Source organism: Pinus tabuliformis, chromosome 9 (assembly GCF_031772625.1).
Source record: "Pinus tabuliformis cultivar Carrire ecotype Pingquan chromosome 9, CPIR1, whole genome shotgun sequence".
Lineage (NCBI taxonomy): Eukaryota > Viridiplantae > Streptophyta > Pinopsida > Pinales > Pinaceae > Pinus > Pinus tabuliformis.
Window position 1 is genome coordinate 1,022,947,311 of NC_142307.1, and position 19,646 is coordinate 1,022,966,956.

Below are 19,646 nucleotides of genomic sequence, written 5' to 3' on the forward strand. Positions count from 1 at the left end.
ATTTGTTTATATGTTCTAAAATATTATGTTGACAAATATAAATGATTAATGTCCTTGAAGATGGGTAAGTGTTCACCTGAAAAGTTGGACATATCAATGACAGCACACTTTACAAGAAGTATTCAACCTCATCAAGTTATCAACAGTGGGAATATTCATGCTAGAACATATGACATTTTTTTTAATTTGTTTGAAATTATTAATAACATTATAATGTGACAAACTGAATTGATGTATTATTTTTATTTTTCATTATGTTGATATTATGTTTTATTATTATTATTTTTTGATTTAATACTTCATCTTAGAAACACTACATCTCTCCATATCGAGCCGACATTTAAATGTTGACACTCATGTACAGATGCTACATCTATACTAAAACTGTAAAGTGACATAAAACACAACAAGAAATATCCTTAAGAACAAAATCAATTTAAACCAAAGTAGCACATGACAACATAAATGCCCTCATAGAGCAAGCTTCATTTACAACATAAATGCCCTCATAGAGCAAGCTTCATTTGATCTTAATCCGCGGACCTGGACATAAGCATAGTCTACCATCAGATCGAGCATGACACCCGATTTAACAATTTCATTGGATCAATCACGACGCAACTCCAAGAACTCTCGTTTGACACCTTCTGCATTGACAACTACTATTTCCAGTCCATCACCCTGAATCATATGGCAACCTTGTCAGGAGGAAACAAAAGATGCTTGAATTGTAACGGAGTACAAATTGAAAAAAAAAAACTAGTCAATTCCAACACGACAGATTACAAATATTTTCCACGAGATTTCCCAGTAAAACAATTTTAAATAAAAAAGAACGAGATAGAAGCAGCACAGTGTATATGTCTCTTTCAGCAGCTGAAGCAAATACATCCTTCACCAAGTCAACCGCTTCTGATTCCAATAGTGGAGTTGTAGCATCCTGCTCCACATGAAAGTTTACCAAACATTTACTGTTTCAAAACTAATGAATACTGCGGAGAAACACAAACCCTAACAAGTTCAATAATGGTTGCCCAAACTCTCGAAACACTACTAGACAACAAGGTAAAAATTTACAGTCCATGTCTTGGCAGCATTTTCTCATATCCGACTGTATAAAATACATTTCCAAGGTATGGCCCATAATGGATATTAGTTTCAGTACATTCTGGCAAAGGGTGGTCCTCCCAAGTGGCCAGATCAGCCCAGAAGCACAAGCAATGTAGGAGCTGTCAGGCTGTTAGTCTAAGACTAACTATAGGGCAGACACGAAATTTTGCATGCAATTTCTGCAGTCACTTGAGCATGTACCATAGTATCTAACATGAGATAAATGATTTATGAGGAAAAAGAGAAGTACATATATACATAATACTAAATTCAAAGATGTGAATTTCAAATATTTCAAATGAAAAGTGATTAACTATGTACAATGGTTTAGCAGCCAAATACAGAAGTAAATTATACCGGTTGTTTATGATGGTCTTTTCAAAGAAAACAAACTCCAACTACTGAGTTGATTGCTTATTTGCTAAAAGTGACCTGTGCAAACTAAGTTAATAGGGCACAGATACTAATACAGATATAGATACAGGGGCAGACACAGGTTGGTTAGTTTTTAGAAAATTTTGAATAATATGCATAGCTGGAGTCTGGACATAGCATACATCAAAATAGAAGATGCACACATTAATTGTTTTAGTGAATGACCCTAACTCTAAATAAGATTCCATAGAGAAGTGAGTTACTTGTCAAACTAATCCTACACAACGCGTAAAAGTGGATTGAACAATTCAGCAAAACTTGCAGAGAAAAAAGCCCAAGTTACAGAGAAATCAGCATCTCAGCCACAGCCGAGAAATTTACTGACAACTCCCACAAAATACAGAAAATGAAAAACTCACATGTCGACCAACTTTTTCCCAAGTTTTGCCAAAAAAGGGGGGCAGACAAGTTGCATCTTCTCTTTAAGAACAGATTTTGGACATAATTTTTCATTTTCTAGCTTTGCTGTTTTCAACAGAAGGAAGAGCATCCATTTAGATAGCAGAGGGGAAAGCGGCAATTTTTATGTGCCAAATATGTTTTGTTGGATTGTCCAGTTCAATTCTACACAGTTTATCGTGGAGAATATCAATATCCCAGGTCTCATTTTCTTGGTTTTTAAACAGATTTTTGAAACAAGAATACATTACGTTCTCAATTTAAAAACTAAAACTAGTTTAATGCAGTTTTTGAAGTTTCAACATCTGATTATTTTACAAAAATACAGAACCACGTGAAGGCACTTTCCAGCGGCACGGGTATCCTCGTCAACACTTTCTCCGACCTCGAAGCTTCGTTTTCTCGAAATAATTTTTCAGTTGTTTGAAAAAAAATTTCATGCTTCTTTTCGAAATTTGCCTTCTCGCTATTTGAGTTACCCTCCTGTGGTCTCGTGAGGGTTTCTGGTGTCGTTTTAGAGGTTTGATATACTGCCCTCGTGCTTCGTACTGGCGAACTACTACTCCCATCCCGCCTCATCATTGTTTGAATTCAATTTTTTTTGCACTAAACGTCGGAGGAACGTGATCGAGCAGCTCGCGGTAAGAGTGCGACGCTGGGCTCGGACGACCCTTCGCTAGAGCAGTTCACTGTGTTGATCGACTTCAAATTTTTTTTGGGGCCTGTAGAACTGCTGTTTGGAACAGTCACGGTTCCAAATTCGAATTGGTGGCCTTTTGAAAATTCTGCGAGCTTTGGAAAATTCGCGGTGAATACGCTATCTCATATCCGCAACGATTGGCCCCGGGAGCACCAAACTGAAGGACGTGGAGTCAATTGAGCAGAACGAGATTGTGAAGAGCGCTAGAGGGTATCGCTGCATTTGTGGAATCGAAAACCAAGTATCGCGTGGGGTCGATCGAGCGGCCACCGCCGATTTCAAAGAAACAGGTGTAAAGAGACGGCTGCTTCATATCGCAGATTTTGCGGATAGTGCTGAAAAGTGTCCGTTTTGGAACTGTCTTCGGGTGCCATTCGCAGCGGGAGTTCAGATTTGTCGTTCCAAATTGGTGGTGTTGCTGCTGATAAATGACCAACCACTAACGACATTGCAAAACATTGTCGTCAGGTCATCCGTTGATAAGACACACTGCGGCTGTTAATTTTACCAGCGCTGCGCTATTACGTAAAAGTTCCAGATTGCATCATTAGTCGAGCCCAAATCTCATCCATATTGATTTGGATATACCTTGACCAGAACAGCGTGGACAGCTTCAGTCTATGCAGAATTTGTTAAGGCTGCCTGTGGAGAATTTGTTCTGCAGCCTGTGTTAAACCGGCAGTTGTATAGTCAATAAAATCACTTCAAACAGCAGTGTAAGACTTGTGAAAGAAGGGTACAACTACAGCAGTGGAATCTGCTATTTTTTTAGACTGTGGAGATATATTTTTGCTGGACTTCTGTATTGTCTTTGGTAAAATGGCCACGCTCATCAATCTGATGTTAGAAGGAAATCAAGCTTTTTACGCCTTTATGGCTAAAAGGTCTTCAGATCATGTTCCTTCTTCTGCATGGTACATTGATTCTGGTGCATCACGCCATTTCTCTCACAGGCGTGACTGGTTTATTGACTTCTCACCTTTCAGTGATTCCATGGTATTTGGCGGAGGTGAAAAGTACACAGTAGCTGGCAGAGGTACAGTTCAAATTCAGTCTGGTGGGCGCACACTCATATTTCTGAATGTATACTATGTTCCTGGTATGAAAATTAATCTGCTGTCTGTCAGCTAGATTATGAGGAATTCTCCTCAGCTTGATGTTGTGTTCAGTGCACACAAGTGCTCCATTATTGACAGGGAGACTAGTCTAACAGTTGTTGTTGGCCTAGAGGACCATGGTCTATATAGGCTACTTGACACCGGTGACTCTCCAGAAGTGGCTCTAGCAGCCCATGTCTCTCCCATCAGTACTCTTTGGCATCAGCGATATGGGCATCTAAATATGCAGTATCTCTCTCAGCTCTCCCGGGAGGGACTTGTATCAGGATTACCTGATATTCAGACTCAGCAGTTGGGGGTATGCGGCGCCTGTCAAGCGGGAAAGCAACATCGGTCTTCATTCAAGAATGGAGAATCTTGGCGCGCATCTAAGGTACTCCAGCTACTTCATGCTGATATTTGTGGTCCTATGAATACAGCTTCTATCACTGCTTGCAAATATTTTTTACTTATTGTAGATGATTTCAGTAGAAAGATGTGGGTGTATTTTCTAAAAAATAAATCTGATGCACTTAGTACCTTTCAGAAGTTTAAAATCTTAGTTGAAAAAGAGTCTGGCTGTAACATCATGACTCTTAGGACCGACAATGGGGGGGAATTTTGTTCTTCAGCTTTTGCCAATTTCTGTGATATTCATGGCATCAAACGTCAGTTAACCGCACCCTACACTCCTCAGCAGAACAGTGTTGTCGAGCGCCGCAACCGCACGGTTGTTGAAATGGCTCGTTCCATGTTACAACACAGGAGTGTTCCAAACAGATTCTGGGCTGAAGCAGTATTTACTGTTGTTTACCTTCTTAACCGATCACCCACTCATGCTGTGACAGGGAAGACTCCTGAAGAGGTTTGGTCTGGCCGTAAGCCTAAGATCAGTCATCTCAAAGTATTTGGCTCAGTTGCATATGTTTGGATTCCAGCTGCTAAGCGCTCTAAGTTTGATTCCAAAAGTCAGAAACTCATGATGACAGGGTACAGTGATCATCACAAGGCCTATAGGCTGATAGATATAGCCACTGGTCGTCTTAGCTTCAGTCGGGATGTAGTCTTTGATGAGGACAGAGGATTCTTTCAGTCTTCTTCTTCTAAACAGTGTTCTGAGGATCAGCCTCACAGTGTTCTTCTTCCTGTCGGTCCACCTGATGGGAGGGATGATGTAGCATCAGTATTTGATAATACTCTATCTGAGCTTCCTCCAGAAAATAACCCTCCTCTTGCGGCCCCTATTGCTCTTGAGTCTTCACCTCCTCCTGATATTGGTTCCTCTACTCCTGATATTGGTTCTTCTACTCTTCGGCCTAAATGGTGGGCTAAAACCATTGGTGATCTCCGGGATGATGAGCTCATTGAAGGTAGAACTTCTAGACATAAGAACAGACAACAGTCTACAGTCAATTTTGCTCTTATGGCTAACCTACATAGTATTTTTGAGCCTCAAACCTATTCAGAGGCTAAGGGTACATCTGAGTGGGAACAAGCTATGGAAGCTGAATTCCAGAGTCTTCAGAAGAATCATACATGGACACTTTCTGATCTTCCTGCAGAGAAAAAACCCATAGGCTGCAAATGGGTGTATAAAGTGAAATATAAAGCTGATGGAACCATAGACAAGTATAAAGCTCGTCTTGTGGCTCGAGGGTTCTCACAGAAGGAAGGCATCAACTATGAGGAGACTTTCGCTCCTACAGCCAAGATGAGTACCATAAGGCTTGTGCTTGCCCTAGCAGCTCAGTTCAATTGGAAAGTTCATCAGATGGATGTAAAGAGTGCTTTCCTAAATGGTGATCTCCAAGAAGAAGTCTACATGACGCAGCCTCCAGGATTCAAGGTGGCTGGTCAAGAACAGAAAGTGTGTCGGTTAGCTAAAGCAATCTATGGATTGAAACAAGCTCCTCGGGCTTGGTACATGAAAATTGATCAGTACCTGACAGATCAGGGTTTTCAGCGGAGCCCATCTGATGCAAACCTGTATATCAAGCATACTGGTGATGATATCTTGTTTGTGGTTGTCTATGTGGATGACCTTATCATTACTGGCAGCTCTGTACATTTGATCAATGGGATCAAACAAGATTTATGCAGAACTTTTGAGATGACAGACTTGGGACTTCTTCATTACTGTCTGGGGGTTGAAGTTTGGCAGACTGAAAATCAGATCTTTCTCTCTCAGTCCAAGTATGCCAAAAATCTTGTGGACAGGTTCAGAATGCAGGATTGCAAACCGGCCACGACTCCTATGGAACCAGGGCTCAAACTTTCAGCACAGTCATCCTCTCCCCTTGTGGATGAAACTTTATTCAGGCAATTAGTGGGCAGTCTCATCTATCTTACTGCTACCAGACCTGACATCAGTTTTGCAGTAAGCTACATTTCCCGCTTCATGTCAGCTCCTAAAGCTGATCATTGGATAGCAGCAAAGCGTGTGCTACGATATGTGCGTGGCACTTCTGATTATGGCCTCCTATACACTCGAAGTTCCAATCCTATACTCAGTGGTTACACTGATTCTGACTGGGCCGGTTCGGTTGATGACCGTAAATCTACAGCTGGGTATGTGTTTAGTCTAGGATCCGGTGCTGTTACTTGGACTAGTAAGAAGCAACAGGCAGTGGCTCTCTCCTCAACAGAAGCAGAGTATCGGGGAGCAGTTAAGGCATCCTGTGAGGCAGTTTGGCTTCGACGTATGCTTGCAGATATGCATGTTTCTCAGACAGAGCCTACTCCTTTGTTTTGTGATAATCAGGGAGTGCTCAAACTTGCCAAGAATCCAGTCTTTCATGAACGAACAAAGCATGTGGAAACTCATTGCCACTACATTCGCCAGCGTGTTGAAGACGGCTCAGTTCAGTTGCAATATGTTCCCACAACAGAGCAGCCCGCCGACATTTTCACCAAGCCTCTTGGTCCTGATAAATTTCTAAAATTCAGAGGGTCTATTGGTGTTGTAAATAGATTGAGCATTAAGGGAGGGTATTAGAATATTCCTATTTTGTATTTAATGCTCATTCTTTTAGCTGTTGCTATTTTTATTCTTTTAGCAGTTTCTTAGATGAAACTGATTGTTTCCATATTCTACATAGAAACTTGATGTTTCTATTATTGTAAATATCTATGTATTATTATTGAGCTTCAGCTTGCTCATGGTTAATCAATTGATTCAATATTCTTTTACATGCGTGTTTCGCACTGTTTTAAAAACCTGGTGCACAACCTTCCATTCATTCTGTCATTGAAAAAACGCTAAGTTACCAGGATTCGGATCCGGATCGGGATACGGGCCAGTTTTTTGAACAACCAGGATCCGGAAACGGCAAGTACACGCAAATATAAAATATTTTATAATTTTTAAAATTAAAATTTATATAAATATAAAATAAAAACTAAATTTGTATAAATATAAAAATAAAACATATGCTAATTTTTTAATATACAATTTTTACATACAATAAATAATTATTATATAAATAATTCATGACTTAATATATCATTTATAGATATTAATTAAATTTATATAAAAATGAAAAACATATGAGTGTTTAAATATATAACTTCAATCTATCTGAATAATGTATTTAAACATTAATTATTAGTTGTAATGCAAATTATTAAAGTTATTTTAGAAAACTTACCTTTTAAACTTGAAAAAAAAAACTTTAAAATTAATTAAAATAAAACTTTTTTTTTAAACTTTCAAATAAATATATAAATAAAAGTTTACTTTCCAAAATTTGAAATATCTAATTAAAAACTTACTTTTTAAATTTAAAATATCTAAATATATAAATAAAACTCACTTTCTAAACTTTAAAATATCTAAATAAAAGCTTACTTTTTAAACTTCAAAATATCTGAATAAAAATGGCCATAGATTATAATACGCTGATTCATTGTTTTCTAGTCGACGCAGAAACTTACTTTTTAAATTTAAAGTATCTAAATATATAAATAAAACTCACTTTCTAAACTTTAAAATATCTGAATAAAAGCTTACTTTTTAAACTTCAAAATATCTGAATAAAAATCGCTATAGATTACTATATAATACGTTGATTCATTGTTTTCACGGACATTCACTGTCTTGTACTAAAGCTTATAATGTGGTCAATTAAAATAAAAATAATAAATTGTCCGGGCCAACTCCCTACATTATTTTGGTGGCCAACGTCGGTTAATTAATTCAGTGACCCGGACGCTGATTCTTTCATTCATTTGTGACTGAACAGTGGAATTTCCCGTTTTGGAATTTTGTGCTGGCGTTTGCTAGATTACTACAGAATTATGCATTGAAGTTGACGATTTTTTTTGAGCCTCAGAGAGAAGCTGGACGTATCTCTGCGGATCCGGCTCTGGATCCGTCTCCGTCTCCGATCTGGGGATCCGTGGATCCAACCATTAGGCTTGACGGATCCGGTAACATAGAACAAAGGAAAGGGAAGAAGCAGACAGATTGTGATGCAGTTCAACAAAAAAAACTCAAAAAACAAGCTCGTTAATGGGGCTTGCAGCAGCTGTTCTAGGCTCTAGCAAGGAACCCAACTCTGCATCTTTCCTCTCCAATCCAGGGATCCGTGGATCCAACCATTAGGCTTGACGGATCCGGTAACATAGAAAAAAGGAAAGGGAAGAAGCAGACAGATTGTGATGCAGTTCAACAAAAAAAACTCAAAAAACAAGCTCGTTAATGGGGCTTGCAGCAACTGTTCTAGGCTCTAGCAAGGAACCCAACTCTGCGTCTTTCCTCCTGGGGCATGGAGAGTGATATCGCCTGTAATGCTTCTACAGGCCATGTTACTGCTTCTGCTGCCACATCATTGTTCTTTGTTCCAAGGACAAAACCTAGGGCACAAACTTTCATTCATTTTGTCGTTGAGAACAGGAAAAGGAAGAAGCAGACAAGATAACACCTCTTGTGGGGAGATATGCCCTTTACATTGCCAAAATAACACCTTCTAACAGGCAATGTTTGATATTGCTGCAATTGTCGGCCTTGGAAAACACTCCTCTACTTACAAGTTAGAATCAATTAATGGTGGGAAATTATTCAAATAATAATAATATAGTACCAAAAAAAAAATTGTATCTCTAGATTGAAGTTGAAGAAGTCCTGGGAGAAGACCACCAGCATAGTTTTCTTGAATGGTTGGACTGATGGGAGGGGCAGGACCCTGTTAAAATTTTTGTTTGTGTCCCAGAGAGGCAATGTTTATTAAATCTGTTGATGCATTTGTTAATAACAAAATTTGAGGATGCTCCATTGTTATGTAATTTGTTGGATAAGTTCAACATAGAGATAGGTGTGGAGCATGTTGTTCAAGACGTAACAGTTGGAAAATCAGAAAGGCAGAAAGATTTTCTCTTGTTGATAATTAATTGTGATTTCTTTGAGTTATTATTGTTTTTCTTATGTTCTTTTTATCTTGGTTCATCAAGCAATTACCAAAACCAAAACATGAAAATCAAGGACACCAGATGTAGGTGCACAGCTAGGGGGAAACCCAGTCAAGAACTCTTCAGTAATTCAAATGAGATAGACCAAGACCCTATACCAACAGACCTTCCTCCACCAAGTTAGCCTTCCAAGGTGATTTAGTAGTCTCTTCATATCCAAAAGCTTCAACCCTGCAACAATCTAGAAATTTCGGCTTCTCAGCAACAAAACTTCAACCCAACTTCAGCACTGCGGTTTCGATCTAGCGATTTCAATAGCCTCCGCCTAGCAACTTGACAATTTTGATCTTGATGCAACTTCACAGCTTCGACCTTGATGCGGCAACCTCCTCGACCTTGATGCAACAACTTCACAGCGTTGACCTTGATGCAACAACTTCACAACTTCGACCTTGATGCAATAGCTTCACAGCTTCGACCTCGACGCAACAGTTTCAGAGCTTCGACCTTGGTGCAACTTCAGAATTTCGTTGCACATGAGTGAGAGAGAGACCCAAAAACTTCGATTCTAGCTTCCTTCTTGAGCTTCACACCTTTTCTGCTTCCCAGCGACTCCAATTCGAACTTGTGTGAGATGTCCTCCAAATGAATTGATTTGTTGCTTATATATAGTCATCTTAGGTGATCAAATTCTTTTAATGAGCCCGACTTGTCCTTCCTTGAGGCCGACTTGGTGGAGAAAGCCTAATTGACCTTATTTATATTAAAATAATTTTCTTTCTTGACAAATAATTCCCAAGAAGGGTTCTTAACATTGTGACATGGACAAGAACACTTAACATAAACCCTAGAAGTCTTCAATGGAGACTTTGACCTAAAAGCAATTGACCCAAGCATGAAACCCAAACTTTTAATAAGTCAATTTATTTAATAATAAAATTTCTTTTTCTTTCTTTTGACAAATACATTTCAAATGTAATTATGAAGACCAACACTAGTTACATTCTTCAACACTCCCTCTTAAGTAAGGAGGTATTCATAATTACCTATATCTATAGAGCTACATGGAAGATATCCAAAAGGAACTACGAAAAGTTCATCACACTCAGTGCTACGGACTAAATTCCTAACCAGGGTAATCTATCCAGGTGGGACTAAGATGGACTAAAGCTTTCAGCTAGTCTAGGTATCATTAGGCTTACTAACTAACTATCAACCCAGGGATCTAAGTGTGTATCCAAGGTCAGAGCTCCAAGACCAACGCCACCCTCCCTCTTCGGGATCTAGACATCAAACACACATAGGCTAGCTAGATGTCCTCCCAAGCATCCACCATTAGATGCTTCATCTCTCCCTAATAAACTAGATATATCCATTTGTCCAAGCATGCTCCCAGAGTGTTCAACCTGTTTATGGAGAGACAAGCACAAACCCCAATTAGTAATAAACTTTCAAATATACATACAAGTAAACACAAACCTTCAAGGTCTTCAATCATCTTGATGCCACTTATATCAAGTTATTCATATGCAACTAGTCGAAAGCTTTTCTTCTTTCATTTCTTCAACAACACCAAGACATCCTCAATACATTGTAGTACTTTCATTCATTCTCCAATTTCTTCTTCAAGGTATCCATCATGACTATCATAATATGCCCTCCCTCTTAATTTGGGGAGATCAACATCAAAGAACCTATCATGGCTTCATTCCATTTTACAACATCAAGATCATCATGATCATCTTCATTCTTCATCATGTTTACCAATATTATCAAGTCAACTTTACTTACGAATATCTCCAACATCTCGAAGATTATGTACCTGCACAACTTAAACAACAAATACAACCAAATACAAAAGCATAAGTTAACTATATCAGAATCGCGTCAATACAATAATGGAAGCATTAGACTTTAGACATCAAATACCTAAATTTAGTTAGGTTCATAATCAACAAGAGACACATACTTCTAATCTTCAACTTCTTGCTAGGGTTTTGTTACAAACCCGACTTAATCAAGAAATCAATCTCATTCTATCTAGGGCCTCGATATTATTTTCAGAGATATATGACAGATTCTACTATGATCCATTACAAACCCTAGATTTCATCTTAGTGACACAAATCCTTACATATCAACAATTCAATCAAATAACAATTCCACTATACAAATTAGACTCTACTAGGGTTTGTTGCAAAACCTAGAATTAATCATCATATCATAAACAATATCATCATATCCTAGAATATCAAACTTCTACTAGGGCTTTGTTACAAACCCTGGAATTTAGAAACTATGGGCATCAACAATTAGGTTAGCATATATACATATCTAGGATTTCATAATCATGCACAGCATACAACAATATGTACTAGCTAAACCCAAGACACAAATATCAATACATTAAAGTTGAACATACAACAATTTTGACTAGGCTAGGGTTTCGATTAGACAAACGAACATACACCTAGCGCTTCATTCCTAGGATCTCACTATAGATATTATAACGATTTTTCTCATAAACCCTAATTCATCAGACCCTAGAGATCTAGGGATTCAATACATAACTTTGGATAACAAACCCTAAAGGACTAAGGACTTTATCATAACAATACCAAAACATCAAAAGAATAGGAATTCTAAATTTCATCGACAACCCTAAGTAGACTAGGGTTTCCATATTAGCATCGCCATACCCTTGGGTTAGGGTTTTATGGTGAACCTTTTTAGGGTTTCACAAGAATGATAATATAATGAGGGTAGATTCAATCTAATGATTAATCACCCAAACAAGAATCTTTGTGATTCAAAACCCTAGACATAACGATGTTAGTAATGTAAAGTAAATTATAAAAGAAAGAACCATTGTACCTTTTGCATGAAGAGAACTTGATAACAAAGCTTATAGTATTAAAACATCCCTCGAGTTATTCCTTAACAAACCTTGTATGACATTAATTCTTGAAGGGTTGAACTTCTTCCATGCTTCAAGTCTATCCTTTGAAGTCTCCTCCATAACCCTTGAGTATTCATCAAGATTTCCTAACACAAAAAATATAAAAGGTTATTAGCATATAATTCAAACAAGTCTTGATGTGAAAAGCCAAACATCAAAAAATGAAACAAAGAACATAATACTTATCTTTCGGAAAATTGGTGGACCTCCCTCTTAATCCAATCTTGAGGGAAACCTACAACTAAAAACAAATGGTGTTCTAACAAGACATGTTAGACCTACAAGTTCTAGAAATCAAAACATATAGGAAAACAATTCAAAACTTAGAATAGAAGGATATGTAAGGGATAGAGTCCCTAGGAGTCCATAGCAAATAAGTCTTTGACTTCGCATTCTTCCATCTTGTTCTTTTTTGGTGGAGCTTCATCGACAATATTTGCTTGATCCCTGTCTCTCTCCTTATTCCTTGGACTCTCTGGACAATGACTTTTGTAGTGACCCATCTTGCGACAATTGTAACATTCGATCTTTGATAGGTCTACTTTTTTCTTTGGTCCATTGTGCTTCTTGAAGGTTCCCCTTTTTTTGTGATGAGCAAAATAGGCATTTGAGATGTTCTCCTCTTCATCCTCCTCCTTGTTGCTTACTAACGATATTATGGCTTCTTCTTGACTATATGCATTCCACATTTGTTCGAACGTTGGAGTATCCTTCCAACTATTGATTCTTGATGCAAAGGCACTCCATGATGTTGGTACCCATAGAAGGGTTGTAATCATGAGCTCTTTTTCTAGTTCAATTTCATCTATTGCTTGAAGTTCGTCTTTGATTCTAGATATCCTTATAAAGAAGGATGCCACATTATCGTCTTTCACCATCTTAATAGTTCTTAATTCATTCTTGAGGCTTGCAATTTGACCAATGTTCTTGATTGTGAATAATTTGGATAGTCTCATACATTTCTTGAGCGAAATTTATGTTGGATATATATGGAATGAGGTTGTCCTTTACTCCATCCACTATTAGGTTCATGGCCAATATTTCGGTTTCTCTGAACTTTGCTTTCTCTGCTTCACTTGATTCATCTGTAGGCTTCTTGACTTTTCCTCGAACTAAATCCAAAACTTTATTCTTTTCAAGGATGAGACCTATCTTCTTTTTCCATGCCCTGTAGTTGGAGGCTCCTTCTAGTTTGTTTTCTCCCTTCATTGAGTTAGACATAGTTCTTGTAGATAGTAGGCTTATCCCCTTATATGATCCCTTTAATGATCTTTCAATCTACTTTTTCCTTCAATAAATCTTTAGGCTGCCTTTTTCTTCTTCATCGCCTTAGCTTTGATACCATGTTGGAAAATTGGAAAGGCAAAAATATTTTCTCTTGTTGATAATTACTTGTGATTTCTTTGAGTTATTATTGTTTTTCTTATGTTCTTCTTTTATCTTAGTTCATCAAGCAATTACCAAAACCAAAACACGAAGATCAAGGACACCAGATGTAGGCGCACAACTAGGGAAAAACCCCTATATAGGGGAAAACCCAGTCAAGAACTCTTCCTTCAGTAATTCAAATGAGATAGACCAAGACCCTAGACCAACAGACCTTCCTCCTCCACCAAGTTAGCCTTCCAAGACGATTTAGTAGTCTCTTCTTATCTAGCAGCTTCAACCAAGCAACAATCCAGAAATTTTGGCTTCTTAGCGACAGAACTTCGATCCAACTTCAAGACTGCAATTTCAATCTAGCAATTTCAATAGCTTCAACCTGGCAACTTCACAACTTCGACCTTGATGCAATTTCACAACTTCGACCTTGATGCAGCAACTTCACAACTTCGAACTTGATGCAGCAACTTCTTCGGCCTTGATGTAACAACTTCGACCTTGATACAACAACTTCTTCGACCTTGATACAACAACTTCACAACTTCGACCTTGATGCAATAGCTTCATAGCTTTGACCTTGATGCAGCAGCTTCATAGCTTCGACCTTGATGCAACAACTTCATAGCTTCGACCTTGATGTAGCTTCAGAATATCATTGCACATGAGAGAGAGAGAGAGAGAGAGAGAGAGGAAAAAACTTCGATTCTAGCTTCCTTCTTGAACTTCGCACCTTTTCTGCTTCCTAGCTACTTCAATTCGAACTTGTGTGAGATGTCCTCCAAATGAGTCGAGTTGTTGCTTATATATAGTCATCTTAGGTGATCAAATTCTTCTAATGAGCCCGGCTTATCCTTCCTTCAGGCTAACTTGGTGGAAGAGGCCTACTTGACCTAATTTACAATAAAATAATTTTCTTTCTTGACATATAGTTCCCAAAAAGGGTTCTTTACATTGTGACATGGACAAGAACACTTAACATAAACTCTAGAAGTCTTCAATGGAGACTTTGACGTAAAAAAATTGACCCAAGCATAAAACCCATGCTTTAATAAGCTTGAACACTAACACTAGTTACATTCTTCAACAATAATTGCTAATGTATTGATTATGTGGCACTTAGCAAAACGATAATGAAGAGATGACCCTTACTATTTATTTCTCTATATGTTGCATTGATTTAATGTAGGAGGATATAAAAAAAATTGACATTGTTGAGGAGGCAATTAGAAGAATATGAGCATCACCAAATTCAGTTATGACCATGCCTCACAACGACATTCACAGATAACAACAGTTGTTGTGTTCTAACTTCACCCCTTTTGTAACCAGCTTCAATCCATTCTCAATTGTCAATTAGAGTAGAAGAAAGTGTTTGTTTCTACAGAATGGTATGCTAATATCTTTAACGAAAAACCTGAGGAACAAGTTGTTCCTTCACTCGTTTCCAGAGAATCCTTATGGGTTTTAGGAAGGGAGGTTTTTGCTCTTAGTGAACCTTTGATAAAATATTTCTTGGTTGATAGTGACAAGCCCATCATAGCCTACCTGTGTGAGGCCATAGATAGAGTCACAAAGAATCTAACCAGACATTTTATGAGGGACCATGTAAGTAGGACAACCTCATGTACATCATGGGATTTTCTTTATAATACATGGAACAACATGCTCCATCACCCACTTCATACAACAAGGGCCATTCTCAACTACACATTGTTTTACTCTGGTAACTTTGACTACTATGGTGAGGCTATGGCCAGATTCCTTAATTGCGTGCAAAGGATCATGCCAGATCCAAGAATACATGTGGCCATACAAATTTTGGAGATGTATAACAGAGTTGTTAGATTATTTAGCTATGATATAGTAGTTGAAGGAAGGACAATTGCAATGCCATGTTAGCAATTTGTTGTAAATTTCATATTTGTAATGATTTAATGCTCAAATTCAAAGTTCAAACTTCCCATTTTAAATTTCATTAATTTAATTTATTTCGTTGATTGGAAATTGTATTTATTTGTTTTGTTGTTTCCTACTTTCTGTAGATGTGTGACGAGATAACTACGATGGAAAAATCCCTTTCTTCACAAATTCGAAATTCGACTAAAATGCATGGATATGCATGTTGCATGCCATTTGATTAAACTAGTTACGAAACACACAAAAAAAGAGTAATGCTCCACTGTCAACTTTCAAGTAGTTTCTGATGCCGATTGAAATAGCTACAAGAGACTAACACCTATTCAATGATCTTGATTAACGTAAGAATGCGTACATAACAAATTTAGAGATTAGAAATCTCACTTAAATCTTGATATAATAAACCCTAGATGTAGATGTAACTTTAACTCTATCAAGATCTAAACAAATCTGCTAACCCCTTGCAGGCCTAGACATAATTCATTTAAAAAAAATTACAAAATTTAAAAAGCAAGAAAAATAAAATAAAATCAAGGATCAAACCTCACAATATTCTATAACATTACGGTAGCAAAACTTAAACAATATTAAATAGTGATGGGGAATATGTTCAGAGTTCTACATGATTTCATGTGCATCCGTATACATATCCATAAATTTTAATCAAAGTTCCATGGGTTCTGGACAAAAGTTGTGTGGGGACACCCGAGCATCCCACTTTTCACAAGGAGGGTGCCAGAATCCCCCCATTACCAAGTTCTGTAAAATAGGGAGCATAGTGAATCATTTCACTAGGCACCCCTCCATCTTGGGGAGTGGGAAGGAGAGTGAACATGCCAACGATCCTGTAGGACACATCTCCGTGGAACACTATTTTATATAGGACTCTAATCTTAATATGGTACATGTTTGTGGCCAAATTGGTTATGACCATATTTCCTATATGTATACTGGTAACATCATTAGTGTGTAAATATTCTGCAGTCTATATATGTAATTTTATTTTTATTAACATTTGATACCAGAATATGGTTGAATGATCCATTTGATTGAATGTTTTAAAACTCCGACTTCGGTTCGAAAACGGCGGAGGGTCGGCTCCGACTCCGACTCAGTATCAACTAGGCCGGTTTGATTTCAATGACTCGGTCGTTGTAAAAAATACATTAAATAATTATTTTTTTATTAAAAAACATAATTTTAAAGATTTCCATTCATGTTTCCAAACACAACGCTTTAGAATATAGAGAGAAGACAACATATGATCAAAGTAGGCTCATGAATATATCCATTATATCAAAATGGCACCAAGTGCACTGTCCATACATACATGAATGATGATATAGAGATCAAAACAAAAACACATAACCAAGGAGGCTAGAAATGGCCTCTACAACAAAAGTAAACTGCAAAACATAACTAGTCACTAGTACTACTCGCTACTACTAGAGGAGCCATCTTCATCTGGCTCAGACTCTGAATCAGAGTCAGGCAGGGAAACCCATGGCTCCTCTAAAACAGTGCGAAACACGCATGTAAAAGAATATCGAATGAATTGATTAGGAATGAGCAAACAGCTCAATGATAATACAAAGATATTTACAAAAATAGAAACATCAGGTTTCTATGCAGAATATGGAAACAAACAGTTTCATCTAAGAAACTGCTAAAAGAATAAAAATAGCAACAGCTAAAAGACTGAGCATTAAATACTAAATAGTAATATTCTAATACCCTCCCTTAATGCTCAATCTATTTACAACCCCAATAGACCCTCGAAATTTTACAAATTTATCAGGACCAAGAGGCTTGGTGAAAATGTCAGCGGGCTGCTCTGTTGTGGGAACATATTGCAACTGAACTGGGCCGTCTTCAACCAGCTGGCGAATGTAGTGGCAATGAGTTTCCACATGCTTTGTTCGTTCATGAAAGACTGGATTCTTGGCAAGTTTGAGCACTCCCTGATTATCACAATATAAAGAAGTAGGCCCTGTCTGAAAAACATGCATATCTGCAAGCATACGACGAAGCCAAACTGCCTCACAGGATGCCTTAACTGCTCCCCGATACTCTGCTTCTGTTGACGAGAGAGCCACTGCCTGTTGCTTCTTACTAGTCCAAGTAACAGCACCAGATCCTAGACTAAACACATACCCAGCTGTAGATTTACGGTCATCAACCGAACCGGCCCAGTCAGAGTCAGTGTAGCCACTGAGAATAGGATTGGAGCTGCGAGTATATAAGAGGCCATAATCAGAAGTACCACGCACATATCGTAGCACCCGCTTTGCTGCTATCCAATGATCAGCTTTAGGAGCTGACATAAAGCGAGAAATGTAGCTTACTGCAAAACTGATGTCAGGTCTGGTAGCAGTAAGATAGATGAGACTGCCCACTAATTGCCTGAATAAAGTTTCATCCACAAGGGGAGAGGATGACTGTGCTGAAAGTTTGAGCCCTGGTTCCATAGGAGTCGTGGCCGGTTTGCAATCCTGCATTCTGAACCTTTCCACAAGATTTTTGGCATACTTGGACTGAGAGAGAAAGATCTGATTTTCAGTCTGCCAAACTTCAACCCCCAGACAGTAATGAAGAAGTCCCAAGTCTGTCATCTCAAAAGTTCTGCATAAATCTTGTTTGATCCCATGGATCAAATGTGCAGAGCTGCCAGTAATGATAAGGTCATCCACATAGACAACCACAAACAAGATATCATCACCAGTATGCTTGATATACAGGTTTGCATCAGATGGGCTCCGCTGAAAACCCTGATCTGTCAGGTACTGATCAATTTTCATGTACCAAGCCCGAGGAGCTTGTTTCAATCCATAGATTGCTTTAGCTAACCAACACACTTTCTGTTCTTGACCAGCAACCTTGAATCCTGGAGGCTACGTCATGTAGACTTCTTCTTGAAGATCACCATTTAGGAAAGCATTCTTTACATCCATCTGATGAACTTTCCAATTGAACTGAGCTGCTAGGGCAAGCACAAGCCTTATGGTACTCATCTTGGCTGTAGGAGCAAAAGTCTCCTCATAGTCAATGCCTTCCTTCTGTGAGAACCCTCGAGCCACAAGACGAGCTTTATACTTGTCTATGGTTCCATCAGCTTTGTATTTCACTTTATACACCCATTTGCAGCCTATGGGTTTTTTCTCTGCAGGAAGATCAGAAAGTGTCCATGTATGATTCTTCTGAAGACTTTGGAATTCGGCTTCCATAGCCTGTTCCCACTCAGATGTACCCTTAGCCTCTGAATAGGTTTGAGGCTCAAAAATACTGTGTATGTTAGCCATAAGAGAAAAATTGACTGTAGATTGTTGTCTGTTCTTATGTCTAGAAGTTCTACCTTCAAGGAGCTCATCATCCCGGAGATCACCAATGGTTTTAGCCCACCATTTTGGCCGAAGAGTAGAGGTCAGGAGTAGAGGAACCAATATCAGGAGGAGGTGGAGAAGACTCAAGAGCAATAGGGGCCGCAAGAGGAGGGTTATTTTCTGGAGGAAGCTCAGATAGAGTATTATCAAATACTGATGCTACATCATCCCTCCCATCAGATGGACCGACCAGAAGAAGAACACTGTGAGGCTGATCCTCAGAACACTGTTTAGAAGAAGAAGACTGAAAGAATCCTCTGTCCTCATCAAAGACTACATCCCGACTGAAGCTAAGACGACCAGTGGCTATATCTATCAGCCTATAGGCCTTGTGATGATCACTGTACCCTGTCATCATGAGTTTCTGGCTTTTGGAATCCAACTTAGAGCGCTTAGCAGCTGGAATCCAAACATATGCAACTGAGCCAAATACTTTGAGATGACTGATCTTAGGCTTACGGCCAGACCAAACCTCTTCAGGAGTCTTCCCTGTAACAGCCTGAGTGGGTGATCGGTTAAGAAGGTAAACAGCGGTAAATACTGCTTCAGCCCAGAATCTGTTTGGAACACTCCTGTGTTGTAACATGGAACGAGCCATTTCAACAACCGTGCGGTTGCGGCGCTCGACAACACTGTTCTGCTGAGGAGTGTAGGGTGCGGTTAACTGATGTTTGATGCCATGAATATCACAGAAATTGGCAAAAGCTGAAGAACAAAACTCCCCCCCATTGTCGGTCCTAAGAGTCATGATGCTACAGCCAGACTCTTTTTCAACTAAGGTTTTAAACTTCTGAAAGGTACTAAGTGCATCAGATTTATTTTTTAGAAAATACACCCACATCTTTCTACTGAAGTCATCT

The 19,646-nt window shown here is 38.4% G+C and overlaps 1 protein-coding gene across 2 annotated transcripts in view; it reads right to left on the reverse strand.

The window, feature by feature from the left end:
* Nucleotides 1–414: 414 nt before the first annotated feature.
* The window catches only part of LOC149152190 (proteasome subunit beta type-1-like), a 130,600-nt gene continuing 111,368 nt past the window's right edge, over nt 415–19,646 (reverse strand). Inside the window, exons 7-9 of one of the 2 annotated variants that reach the window (XR_016263809.1) lie at nt 854–940; nt 492–681; nt 415–456 (exon numbers count right to left, since the gene is read on the reverse strand). Coding sequence is in view for 1 of the 2 variants with exons in the window: in XM_089446122.1 (XP_089302248.1) it covers nt 607–681; nt 854–940 (162 nt within the window). In the remaining variant the exon portion in view is untranslated. Of the gene's footprint in view, nt 682–853; nt 941–19,646 lie in introns of both variants that reach the window. The other variant, XM_089446122.1, reaches the window with a different exon arrangement.